Source organism: Martes martes (genome assembly GCF_963455335.1).
Source record: "Martes martes genome assembly, chromosome: 13".
In the NCBI taxonomy this organism is placed as follows: Eukaryota; Metazoa; Chordata; class Mammalia; order Carnivora; family Mustelidae; genus Martes; species Martes martes.
The window spans coordinates 70,760,451-70,772,527 of NC_137901.1; the positions used below are offsets into that span (position 1 = coordinate 70,760,451).

The 12,077-nt window shown below is 46.4% G+C and overlaps 1 protein-coding gene across 2 annotated transcripts in view; it reads right to left on the reverse strand.

Annotated features, from left to right (window-relative positions):
- Positions 1 to 1,854: 1,854 nt before the first annotated feature.
- EWSR1 (EWS RNA binding protein 1) overlaps positions 1,855 to 12,077 on the reverse strand; it is a 29,274-nt gene continuing 19,051 nt past the window's right edge. Inside the window, exons 9-17 of one of the 2 annotated variants that reach the window (XM_080821388.1) lie at positions 11,671 to 11,705; positions 11,103 to 11,135; positions 10,666 to 10,784; positions 5,144 to 5,273; positions 4,151 to 4,273; positions 3,498 to 3,660; positions 2,952 to 3,049; positions 2,417 to 2,669; positions 1,855 to 2,261 (exon numbers count right to left, since the gene is read on the reverse strand). In XM_080821388.1, coding sequence (XP_080677514.1) covers positions 2,222 to 2,261; positions 2,417 to 2,669; positions 2,952 to 3,049; positions 3,498 to 3,660; positions 4,151 to 4,273; positions 5,144 to 5,273; positions 10,666 to 10,784; positions 11,103 to 11,135; positions 11,671 to 11,705 — 994 coding nt within the window. In that variant the 3' untranslated portion in view covers positions 1,855 to 2,221. Of the gene's footprint in view, positions 2,262 to 2,416; positions 2,670 to 2,951; positions 3,050 to 3,497; positions 3,661 to 4,150; positions 4,274 to 5,143; positions 5,274 to 10,665; positions 10,785 to 11,102; positions 11,136 to 11,670; positions 11,709 to 12,077 lie in introns of both variants that reach the window. The other variant, XM_080821387.1, reaches the window with a different exon arrangement.

Sequence of the window (12,077 nt, forward strand, 5' to 3'; positions counted from 1 at the left end):
GAAGTGGGAGACCGCGTGGGCGGTGGACGAGAGGGGGAGGTGCTGGTGACTTAACACTGTACAGGGTTTTTTTTGTTTTTTTGTTTTTTCTGTACAGGGTTTTGATGAGAGCCTGCTGGGTTGGGTTGGGGGCTAGGGCAACACGAGAGAACAAGGAGGCCAGGACGATGGTGAGGCTCCAGGCATCCCCCATTTGCTGAGCTGGGCTGGAGGAAGGCGCCGGCTCTAGCCCTTCTGTAAGCCTGTGTGTCCCTCGAAAGGAGCTGGTGCCTAGGAGGAGGTCAGCCAGGCACTGAGGGTCAGAGGAGGCCTTCCTACCTTTCGAGGTCAGGGAGGGGGTGCAGTAGCCACCACAGGGCCCAGGAGGGACCACTGATTTGGCAACACAGTCACTGCGGACTTTGAGAACTATCAGTAGAAGCAAAAGAAGACTGAAAAGTGGCTTGGTATCTAGAGGGGCTGATGAAGGGTGTCCCAAAGGTGGGAGAGCAATGCCTGTTCTTGAGAAATGACTTGTCAACGTAAAAGACGAAGCCACAGAGATGTCACAGATTTGCCGAGGAGGGCTGGGAGAGTGCCCAGCACCTGTCCCCGTCTGCCTCAGGAATAGGGGCGAGTAGCGAGCAAACCCTACGGACAGCAGGGTGGCTACGAGCAGGGAGGGGTACACGGGCTCCTCGGAGGCTTCCCAAGGCCTTGCTCTCATGGACCAGGGGATGGAGAGGAAATCATTATTCCAAATTCTTCTTGTGCCGTCCTCTGGCAAAGGTGACCATCTCTCTTTGAATCTTCAGACATTAGCTGGTTTCACTTTTTATCATTCGTTAAGTTTTAAAAAGCCACAATAAGATGCAATTTCATACATGTGGACTTTTGAAATACGGACTAGTATCAAGTTATGCTGAGAACTGCGGCTGCGACTTTAGGAGGCAGCAGTTCCACGGGACTCACCCCACAGCTTAAGCCTCTCCACTTCCGAGCCGGGAGTCCTAGCTGCCAACATCTGATTTCCCTGTCCCCGGCTGCCATTCAGGACTTCGTGTGCAGTCCTGCCCTAGCTGGTCTTTGCTGATGGGGTATGTTAAGGCCTGCATTTCTTTCCTGAGCATCTGGTCATCAACTGACTTATTTGCAGACTGGGTTACATACAGTTGCTTATCTGGAAAACCTCTTTTCCCAGGAAGGCATGTTGGGGCCTCAAACTCTGGATGCTGGGAATCACCCTTCAATCTGCTGGCCCAGACCTAGAGAGTCTTCACACAAGTCTAGGAAAAGGCAAGACTGATCAAAAAGGCCCAGATGTTTTAGGGTTTGAGGCTCTTCTCATCTTCTCCATAATTTCAGAAACACGCTCATGGAGAAAAGCCCTGGCTTCTGACCTCACACAAAGCAGGCCAGGGATGGCTGAACAGTAGCCTCTATTCAACCACGTTCACAAACGCTGACCCTGGAACATCAAGAAAATGTCACATCACGGAGTGAGAAGTGAAAACAGTTCCCATTAGTGGTCACTGAAGCAGACTTCGTTCTGAAGCGTGTGGAGCCTGACTCGGAACACCCACGACAGCACAACAGCAGCCTGGGAGCCACAGTCACCCACGGTGTGGGTCATTACGCGGAGCTCCTCCCGGGCAAATGAGCTGGACCTGGGCTGGATGACCCCGTGGTGAGCCAGGGTTGAGGGTGAGGGTGACACCGCAACCCCCGTTTCCCTGCTAGCAGCACCACGCCCGACATGGTGCCATCCTGACCATTTTGGGTTTCCCCTCCCAGGACAGTGGAAGGAGCAGTTACGTGGTGGCTCGGGGCCCACTCCAAGACTTGCAGCGACTGCGCAACAGAGGCCGAGAAGGATGACTGTTTATAAACATTTGGAATTTTATTTAAAAAAAAAAAAAAAAAAACATCACAACCATGAACATTGTTACAGTTAGAGGCCCTCTTGGTTCTCCACAATGATACTGAGCATGCTCACAAGGGGTTCCCATTATTTAGTCTTAGTTAAACAACCATCTTTAAAAGAAGGAAAAAAAAAACTCGGCACACTACCATTTAACTTGTTTTAATGTTTCTTCACAAATGGTGAAAAATACTAAAGTACAGACAAGGAATAATCATAATGTTGTGGCCAACATTATAAATATGGAATTATAAATTTAAAACATTTTCTGGTTTAAAAAATAAATCTGGTAGTCAATGCAGCTCTGCGGGGTCTCTGCGTCTAGTAGGGCCGGTCTCTGCGTTCCTGACGGTGCTCGCCTCTGTAAGTCCAAAAGGGGTAAGGGGTGAAAAGGGGGAAAGGAGAGGGCGCTTCCCGCCACCTCCCAGCGGAGCCCAGCCTGCACCAGGTCAGCCGGGTAGGGCCTGCCGCCTCCACGCGCCCTGGAGCCCGCAGCTGGTTCACACCAGCACGTACTTATCCATTTTTCCAGGTCCTCCGCGCCCGCCTCTTCTTCCTCCCATCTGTTCCATCAAAGGTCCAGGGGGCCCGCCGGGGCCACCCCGTCTTCCTCCACCAAAGCCGCCTCGGTCCATGCCCCGGCCACCACGGAAGCCCCCTCTGTCTCCACCACGGCCACCTCTGAACATCCCACCGGGACCACCGCGGTCCATGAGGCCGCCTCTTCCGCCCCGCATTCCACCAGGGCCACCTCTGCCACGGTCACCGCCTGGAGGAGGAGGACAGATCAGCAGCAGGACAGGGAGGACGGGGGCTGATATGGATGTGCCTCAGAGGGTGCTCAGATCTGCTGCCTTCTCCCAGAGCAGAGACCAGACGCTTTACTCCGTCTTGAGGGTCTGGGGCACTTTAGAAGGGATGATGGAGCCTCAGGGGCTCCAGCGCCAAGACTATACTTCTGGAGACCCCAACCTAGCTGTGAGCCCATCACGGTAACACATGAGGTTTGGAACCAAGATGCTGAGAGGATGCTCCCAAAACCTGTACTTACCAGGAGGTGGAAAGGGTGGTGGAAGGAAGCCTTCAGGCTTCGGGGCCTTACACTGGTTGCATTCTGTTCTCCAGGCAAAGTTCTGGTTTCCACAACCCCTGCATAAAATTGTATCACAACAGAAATCACTAACGAACGAAAGCCGTGAAGCAAAGCAAACGTGAGCAGGCACACACCGTATGGACCAGCCGAACACTGGAGCCTGGTCAAACACCACTGAGAGGATCTGCTGACAGAAAAGGCTTTAGAGCCACAGCCTCAGACAGCAACAAACCCCAAACACCGGTGTATGATCCAGAAAATGTTTTCACAACCATGTACACAGGGACCTCAGGAGTCCAGCAGAACCGTGACTTCCTTCAGAAGGCTCTGAAGATGGACTGATTAGGCCACCCACCCACCCCACCACCAAGTAATCAGGTGAGGGTCATCCCTATACAACTTGAGACAGAGAATCCAACCGTCCTCCTCTCCAGAATGGGAATGGGTGGGACACAGGGTGACTTCACGAGCACAGGGTGTCAATTTGTCAAGAGAAGTACATACGGATTGGGGCACTGCCAGTCTCCAGCTCGGTGCTGGACATTTCCTCCTCCGGATGGGTTCCCTCGGGAACCCCGGGGCCCTCTTGGGGGAAAGCCACCTCTGTCTCCTCCACGGCCTCCCATGCGACCCATGGGGCCCCCAGGACCTCCTGGGCCCCCTGGACCTGCAATAAGAAAGAGCCAGTCACTTCTGCATAGCACCAGATTTGCTGCAGGGGACTTCTTTTACGGGAATTCACATAGATCACAGCTGTCACTGTCCCTTCATTTGCCTCAGACTTTTCTGCAGGCCCAAGGACCCAGCTGCGAGCCTTCTGTGCACATCACTTTAGCTAGCTCCCACAACCTGTGAGGAACAGGCATTCTCATGCAGAGAGACCCAAGCAGAATAAATAAATGGCACCTGATGACAGCAAGGCAGAGCGGTTCCCTGGCATTCCAGCCCCCCTTAAGCAAGAAATCCCTGTTCTTCTCTTCCTGTCATTCCTGTACTTTTAACTGTCAGCCTTTAGTGGTTCAGTATTGATTCTACATTGACTTTTTAGTATTTCTAAGGGGCTTGTCTACACTCTGGAAATCAAGTTTCTCGAAGACAAGTGTAAAAAAACCACAGAGCAACAGAGCAGCGGCCCGGGGAGGGTGTGTGGTAAACACCTGCACGGAGGGGCGGCGGCATCCCTCTGCCCTCACGGGGTGGCATGCCACCCCGCAGGCTGTTCATTGGAGGCTTCTTCCGAGCAAGAGACACCTTAAGTTTGCTCCCTTGAAAATCTTTCCCTGGAACCAGAGAACAGAACACCAGTTACTCCCAACCTGCAACTCTTCCGTCGAGGGACTGGGCAAGGCCGGGCCACTCCTCGTTCCCCAGCGCCACCACACCGTCATCCTCAACACCCCCAACCCCACATAGCATGTGCCCCGCCCACAACCTTCTCGATCTTTGCTAAGGCCACAAAACATTTTCAAGATACATCAAAACTCCTGTACCCTAGGGGGGAAAGAGTAAGCCAGGGGAAGGCCTAGTGCACTGGCACCCTTGCCCCACAAAGGATGAGAAATAGGGACAAGAGTATAAAGCGGCCCAGAGATGAGAGCCAGGACCTGTCCAATGACGTTTTCAAGTTGGTTTTGTCTGCACTGAATTTCCAGAATCAATGCCAAGGCCAAATACGGATATATTTAAACTCAAATGTATACTGGATTTTTTAGAGTGATCTCTACCTTCTGGTACTTGTGCTTCAAGAAGCATTTACAATTTTAAGGTGCATCTGTAATCATGACTCAAAATAAGGGATCTCCTAACCCACGGCCAGCAACAGGGCTCTCCCACTGCAGAAGGGAGCCAGGCACACCGCTGCCCAACAGCCAGCCAGTGCTTCCCCAACACAGAGAGAGGGTCTTCCTGCTCCTATGGCTCTCAGGTTCCTTCTTTCTGCTATGTGTATCTGTCCCATCTCCAAAACCACTTCTGAGAATGCTATTCTAACAGAATGACAAACACCAGCCAGCAAGACCCTTGTTTCACCTGCAGGTTGACAAGGGCAGCATTTGCTACAAGAGCCTTCATGCGCCCCAGGTGGTGAAGTTAAGAACTTAAGTGAGTTAAGAACGCCAGTGAGCGCCCCCTGTTGACTCTAGGGCTCCTACCATCAAACCACTCCACAGCGGCCTTGGCAGTTGGTGGGTCTTCATAGGACACTGTAGCGTCACCTTTGGGCTTTCCTGTTTCCTTGTCCAAGTAGATATGGATCATGGGTTGTCCGGTTCTCTTGTTCATCTAGGCATAAAATAGCAGAGTTAGGCTGTGACCAGAAACACACTGCTTTTTGGGAGAAATTCAGAGAAGTTCCTTGAATTTTCAAAAGTGTCAAAAGCAATAATTTTCCAGATACACATTCAGTAGGATGTTAGTTTATTTCCAAGTAGTGGAATTATTTCCTAAATTGCCACAACAAATATACATGTAAGTGATTTTTTCCTCTTAGGTGTAGGTGTCATGAAAACCAAAATAGACCTAAAGTTCCAAAGTGTGTAAGTGAACAGTGTGATTCCCACTGCTTCCCTAGTTGTCATCTCCTGGTGTCCTTGTACCTGACCCAATATTTTCTGTGCCCTCACTAACAGGCACCCAGTGACAACAGCCACCTCTTAAGAGGCAGTTAGGCTTTGATGCCAGCACACAAGCCATGTCTCGCATAAAGTAAAAATCACCCTTAAATCACTAAGTACTGATACAGGGTTGTGAGTGTGCTAGAAGCATTCTTAAGTCTAACACAGCCAATTTTTCCTCCAGAGGTAGAACACACTACTCATTAGCTTTGCAGCTGAACACCAGATGTAACTTGCTTGAATTCAGGAGCAAAACAGTATCTAAGAATATGGTTTCATCTGTTTTCTGCATTAAAAGTGCCTATGATCAAAGCCTAATCTATACATGTTTGTTTATATAACACCTAGTGTCACCTAAGAGTATTGATTTATAGGCAATTTTTTTTAAAGAAAGCTAACATTTATAAGACACATATTAACACCTACGTTTTTATAAAGGACATACAGAGACTGAAAAAAAATAGGCAAAATAGCAGTATGAATGATGGGGCTATGTATTTTTAAAATTTCCTTTATGGTACAAAACTGACAGTATAGGCTCTTTTCTTAACTAGGGAAAAAACCCACACATACCTGCATAAACAACATATCATATAACATCACAAGTACAGAGAGACCTTCATTATGCAACTCATAAGCTCTACCAAACCAAATCTTTCTATATAGTTATAACCACCACAAAATCTCATTTGAAAAAGACCATAGTTAACAACTGAAAAAAATCTAAAAAATAAAACTAATACAGACAAGGGCATCTGGATGGCTCATGCAGTTATGTGTCTGCCTTTAGCTTGGGTCATGATCTCAGGGTCCTGGTATCGAGGCCCATGTAGCATTCCCTGCTCAGCCTGCTTCTCTCTCTCCCTTTGCCTCTCCCCCCAGCTCCTGCTCTCCCCCAACTCAAAAGATAAAATCTTTTTCTAAGACTCAGAGAGAGAAAGGGGAGGGCGGTCAGAGGGAGAAGCAGACTTCCTGCTGATCAGGGAGCCCGATGCAGGACTCAATCCCGGGACTCCAGGATCATGACCTGAGCCCAAGGCAGTTACTTAACCAACTTAGCCACCCAGGCGCCCCAGATAAAATCTTAAAAAAATGAAACAAAAATACCCAAAAACAAAACTAATAAAGACTTGCAAAAACTTTAAGGAGATGGTCTTTACTAAAAACCCAAGTAAATGGGCATATGATATTCATGGAAAAAACTACTCAGTATTATAAAAATGTCAATTCTTCTCAAACTATCTTATAGATTTAATAAACAGTTGGGGTTTTTAAAGAACTTTGTAAGTGGAATTCTAAAACGCATATAGAAGAGCCAGGAGTAAATAGCAAAGCATTCCTGAGGGAAAAGGACAAAACAGAAGAATCTGCTTTACTATAGGTATCAAGACTTAGCATAAAAACAGCTGTGCTATTAGTGCCGGACCATACAAATTAAAGTACAAAAGACCATCAGAAATAGATCCAGGCCTCCTTCCCAAATAAATAAATAAATAAAATCTTAGAAAAAGGGTGGGGAGTTGTGCCTGGGTTGCTCAGTGGGTTGAGTATCTGCCTTCAGCCCAGGCCATGATTCCAGAGTCCTGAGATCAAGCCCTGCACTGGCCTCCCTGTTCAGCAGGGAGCCTGCTTCTTTCTCTCCCTCTGCCGCTCCCCCTGCTTGTTCTGTCAAATAAAGAAATAAAATCTTAAAGAAAAGGAAAAAAGTAATAGATCCAGGTACGGGTGGAACTTTATGTGACAGATACATACCGTCAAGGAAAGGATGGATCTTTCAATAAATGTTGTTGGAACAGAAGGTCTTACAAACAGAAAGACACAAACCAGTAAGGAAAAGGCTGATAAGTTCAATGATATTAATAGCTTCTTCTATTCTTCAAAAGAATACATTTGCAGTATTAGTCAAGGACCAGCCTTCAGGAACTATAAGGAACTCTACGTAGGAGTGGCTCAGATGGTTGAGCGTCTGACTCTTGATTTTGGCTCAGGTCATGATCTCAGGGTTCTGAGATCAAAGCTAGCATTGGGCCCTGCGCTGAGTGTGCAGCCTGCTTGGGATTCTCTCCTTCCTCTGCCCCTACCCCCTGCTCTCTCTCAAAAAGAAAATTAGATTAAATTTAAAAAAAAGTTCTTTATAAAATAAAATCCTTAAAAAAAAAGTTTTTAGAAAGATTTTATTATTTGACAGACACAGTGAGAGAGGGAACACGAGCAAAGGGAAGTGGGAGGGGGGAAATAGGCTTCCTGCTGAGCAGGGAGCCCGTTGTGGGGCTTGATCCCAGCACCCTGGGATCATGACCTAAGCTGAAGGCAGACACCAGGTGCCCCTAAAATAAATACTTTAACGAACTATTATGTAAAACAACAAATGACAATGAAGAACAATTACAAGACTAACAGGCATTTCACAGAAGGCAGCACGCAACTACAACATTATTAGTAGGGCGACAGGCATTAAGGAGGACACGTGATGTGTTGAGCACTGGGTGTTATACGCAACTTAGAAATTATTGAATGCTACATATAGAACTAATGATGTTGGCTAACTGAATCTAAATTACAAAGTTAAAGCAACAACAACAAAAAACAACAAAACAAAAATACCAAACATCAGGAACTAGGGAAAAAGGAAATTAAAACATTTCCTGGGCACCTGGGTGGCTCAGTCAGTTAAGCTCAGGTCACAATCTCCGGGTCCAGGGGGCTCCACGTTCAGCAGGAGTATGGTTGTACCTCTCCTTTTCCCCTCCCCCTGGTCGTGCTCATGTTCTTGGCCAAATAAATGAAATCTTACGAACAAAAAGACCCCACCACATTTCCATTTTCTTCCAGCAGACTGGCATTAAGATAAAATTTCAGGTGATTCCCAGTAGCAGTGATGTGGTGAATGCGGTCTCAGGAATGCTAGTGGCATCTACTAAGTCGCTCAGCCATACTATCAGCTTATGAAATCAAACATGCACACAGCTTTAGAACTAGCAATTCTATACTGGGAACAGCTGATCCTCATTATTTGTGGATTCAATATTTGCAAATCTTCCTAACTCATTAAAATTTGTAACTTCAAAATCAATGCTTGTATACTCATGGACATATACAGAGCACCAAACATTTAAGTTGTCTGACGCATCTGTTCCAGTGGAGTTCAAATGACATACACTTCCCCCCAGCCCTCAGTCCAGCTCCCTCTAGAGATGACCAGGGGATGGAGACTGTGGGGACAGGGCAGTGGTGCAAGTAGTTCTGGCCCTGAGGGTGGATGAATGTGTATGTCAACTCATGCAAATCACTGGACACTTCAGAACTTCATTTTCTCTTTGTAAGAGAAAACAGATATACAGAAGGAGTTGTTTTTAAAATTTAGGGTTATAATGTGAAATACGTGTATGTACCTGCACACACTTGCATCCATTAATTCAGTCTTTGTAGCGACTTGACAGACTACTGCAAATAATAAGAACCAACTGTACAGTGGGGCCTGGGTGGCTCAGTTGGTTAAGTGTCTGCCTTCGGCTCAGGACATGATCCTAGGGTCTTAGGACTGAGCCCCACATTGGGCTCCCTGCTCTGCAGGAAGCCTGCTTCCCCCTCGTCCACTCCCCCTGCCTGCTTGTGTTCCCTCTATCGCTGTCAAAAAAAAAAAAAAAAAGAAAGAAAGAAAGAAAAAAGAAGAAAAAAAGAACCAACTGTACACACACTAGAGACACTACTGCCCTGTGCCCCAGGAGACGTTTTGTACAAGAGTGTTCACTGCAGCACAGGCTACACACCACAAACTTAGAAATAACCCAAATGTCTATTACAGAATATATGAGTTACTTGTGACATACTTATAAACAAAATATAGGATTCTCAAACTTTTGAGTGTTTTTTTTTTAAGATTTTTATTTATTTATTTGACAAACAGAGATCACAAGTAGGCAGAGAGGCAGAGAGATAGAGAGGAAGGGAAGCAGGCTCCCCGCTGAGCAGAGAGCCTGATGCGGGGCTCGATCCCAGGACCCTGGGATCATGACCTGAGCCGAAGGCAGAGGCTTTAACCCACTGAGCCGCCCAGGTGCCCCAAACTTTGAGTTTCTGACCTGAGGACCCCGATCCCCCTTCCCAAGAGCTCAGTTTCTCTTAGTTATCCTAATAAGAACCCAAGTTTCCCACTGTACGTGAACTCCAACAGTTCATACCTGTTCGCTCCTAGTATATCCCCAGAATAGCGTTCCCTCATAGTAGTGTTTAATAAACATTCTCCAAGGGGCACCTGGGTGGCTCAGTGGGTTAAAGCCTCTGCCTTCGGCTCAGGTCATGATCCCGGGGTCCTGGGATCAAGCCCCACATTGGGCGCTCTGCTCGGCAGGGAGCCTGCTTCCCCTGCCACCCCTCTGTCTGCCTCTCTGCCTACTTAATGACCTCTGTCAAATATATAAATAAAACCTTAAAACAAAACAAAACAAAACCCGTTTGTTGTAATCTGTACTTCACAAAAAAGTGTCCCTGTAAGTATTCTTTTTTTTTTTTAAAAGATTTTATTTATTTATTTGACAGAAAGAGATCACAAGTAGGCAGAGAGGCAGGCAGAGAGAGAGGGGGAAGCAGGCTCCCTGCTGAGCAGAGAGCCCGATGCGGGGCTTGATCCCAGGACCCTGGAATCATGACCTGAGCTGAAGGCAGAGGCTCTAACCCACTGAGCCACCCAGGCGCCCCCGGAATTGTTTTTTTAAAGCAACCTTCATTTTTCGTTTAAAAAAATATTTGAGAGAGAACAAAGAGCGAGCACAAGCAGGCAGAAGAACAAAACGGAGAGGAAGGAGGAGACTCCATGCTGAGCAGAGAGCCTGATGCAGGACTTGATCCCAGGACCCTGGAATCATGACCTGAACCAAAGGCGGTTCTTTTTGTTGTTTTTTTTTTCCTTTGGTATTTTAAGTAACAAACCACAATATACCCAGAAAGAAAAGTCAGGCAACTTCAGAAGCAGTCAGATATTCAGCAATTTTCAACATCATCTCTTTAAAACTCCTGCTGATTTGGAAGATCTTCCTGCTCACAGTTACACTTTTACTTACCTTAACAACTCCACACTGCTTAAAAAAGTCAGCCAGATCATCTAAAGTCACATTGTCATTTAAGCCTTGCACATAAATTGCACTGTTGTCAGAGTCTTCATCTGGATCTACAGGTGGGCCTTACAGAGAAAAAGACAGAAGGGAATTATTGTCCTGTATCTATAGAGACTGATTAACCCACTAGTCTCTACTGCTCACTGGTAATTACCATAAAGCTAAGAGAACTACCAGCCACACTAACAGGAACGCCATGGAACTTGTGGTCTCCTTTGTTGAAGGCTATTGTGAGTAGCTGCTCATGATAAAAGGAGCCCCAAACTGCTTTTGGCAGCAAGAATATCACACTGATCTCCCAGGCTGCTGAACTCTAGCAGGCACTTAACTTCTGTGCAGTTCATTTATAAAGCATGATACAAAATTCAAGAATTCAAAATTACCTAGATCAAGATCTGGTCCTTCATCCATGGGTCCTGCCAACCAGGAAAGATCATATAAAATATTATTAGTGCACGTCTTGCAAGCTATAAACCTTACAAACACACATAGCTATCTACTATACCACCATTTGATGGGGCTTCATTAAACTCAAAATGACCCGCACTGCTAAAATGGAGCAGTGCCCCTTTAACATTTGTGAAATATTTGCTAGGGTTTTGCTTTTTTTTTTTCTGGTTTGCTTTTAAACCATTAACCAAATACACTCTCAAAGCTTATGTGCCGAATTAGTGTTAAATTTAAGTCAAAAATTTTCCTCCAAACGTACCAAATTTAAAAAACATATTCTCCCCCACATTACAGAAGCAGTTGCTCAATACTTCAAGTTACCCTTTGTTTTGTAACCATAGGTTAACCTTATTACCCCTAAGACAATGCCGGCAGTACCCATTAGTCTCTTTGTATAGATCATTTTTAAACCGCTTATGAAACTAATAAAAAATTATAGTTTTCTAAAAACTGACTGTATTTTTTTTTAAACACTATCCATGGTAATACTCAAAAACTTACCACCAGGCTTATTGAAGCCACCTCGCTCTCCAGCGCTGCTGGGGGGATAAACGAAGAAATGAAGGCCTTTCCCTTTAAAAGCCAGTACCGCTCTGAGCCTTGGGGGGGCTCGTGGGGAAGAAGGGCACTGGCTAAACACATCTCCAAACAATGCATCTCTCTCATCTCGTCACTATGCCTTTCTTCAGGGCAGCTTGCTCAAATTTCCTTTATATACAACCTTGCTTGTCTGATTGTACACACCAGTGTGGTTGGTTCCTTTCATTTCGGGGGCTGGTATTAATAGTGCAATACTTGGCAAATAGGGGTGAAAAGAATCAATCCCAAACACCCACCCCATCAGCTGAAAAACAGGGAGAGTTTGGTTGCAGAGAGGAGTAGCAAGCGGGGGCAACTGCTTTCCATGT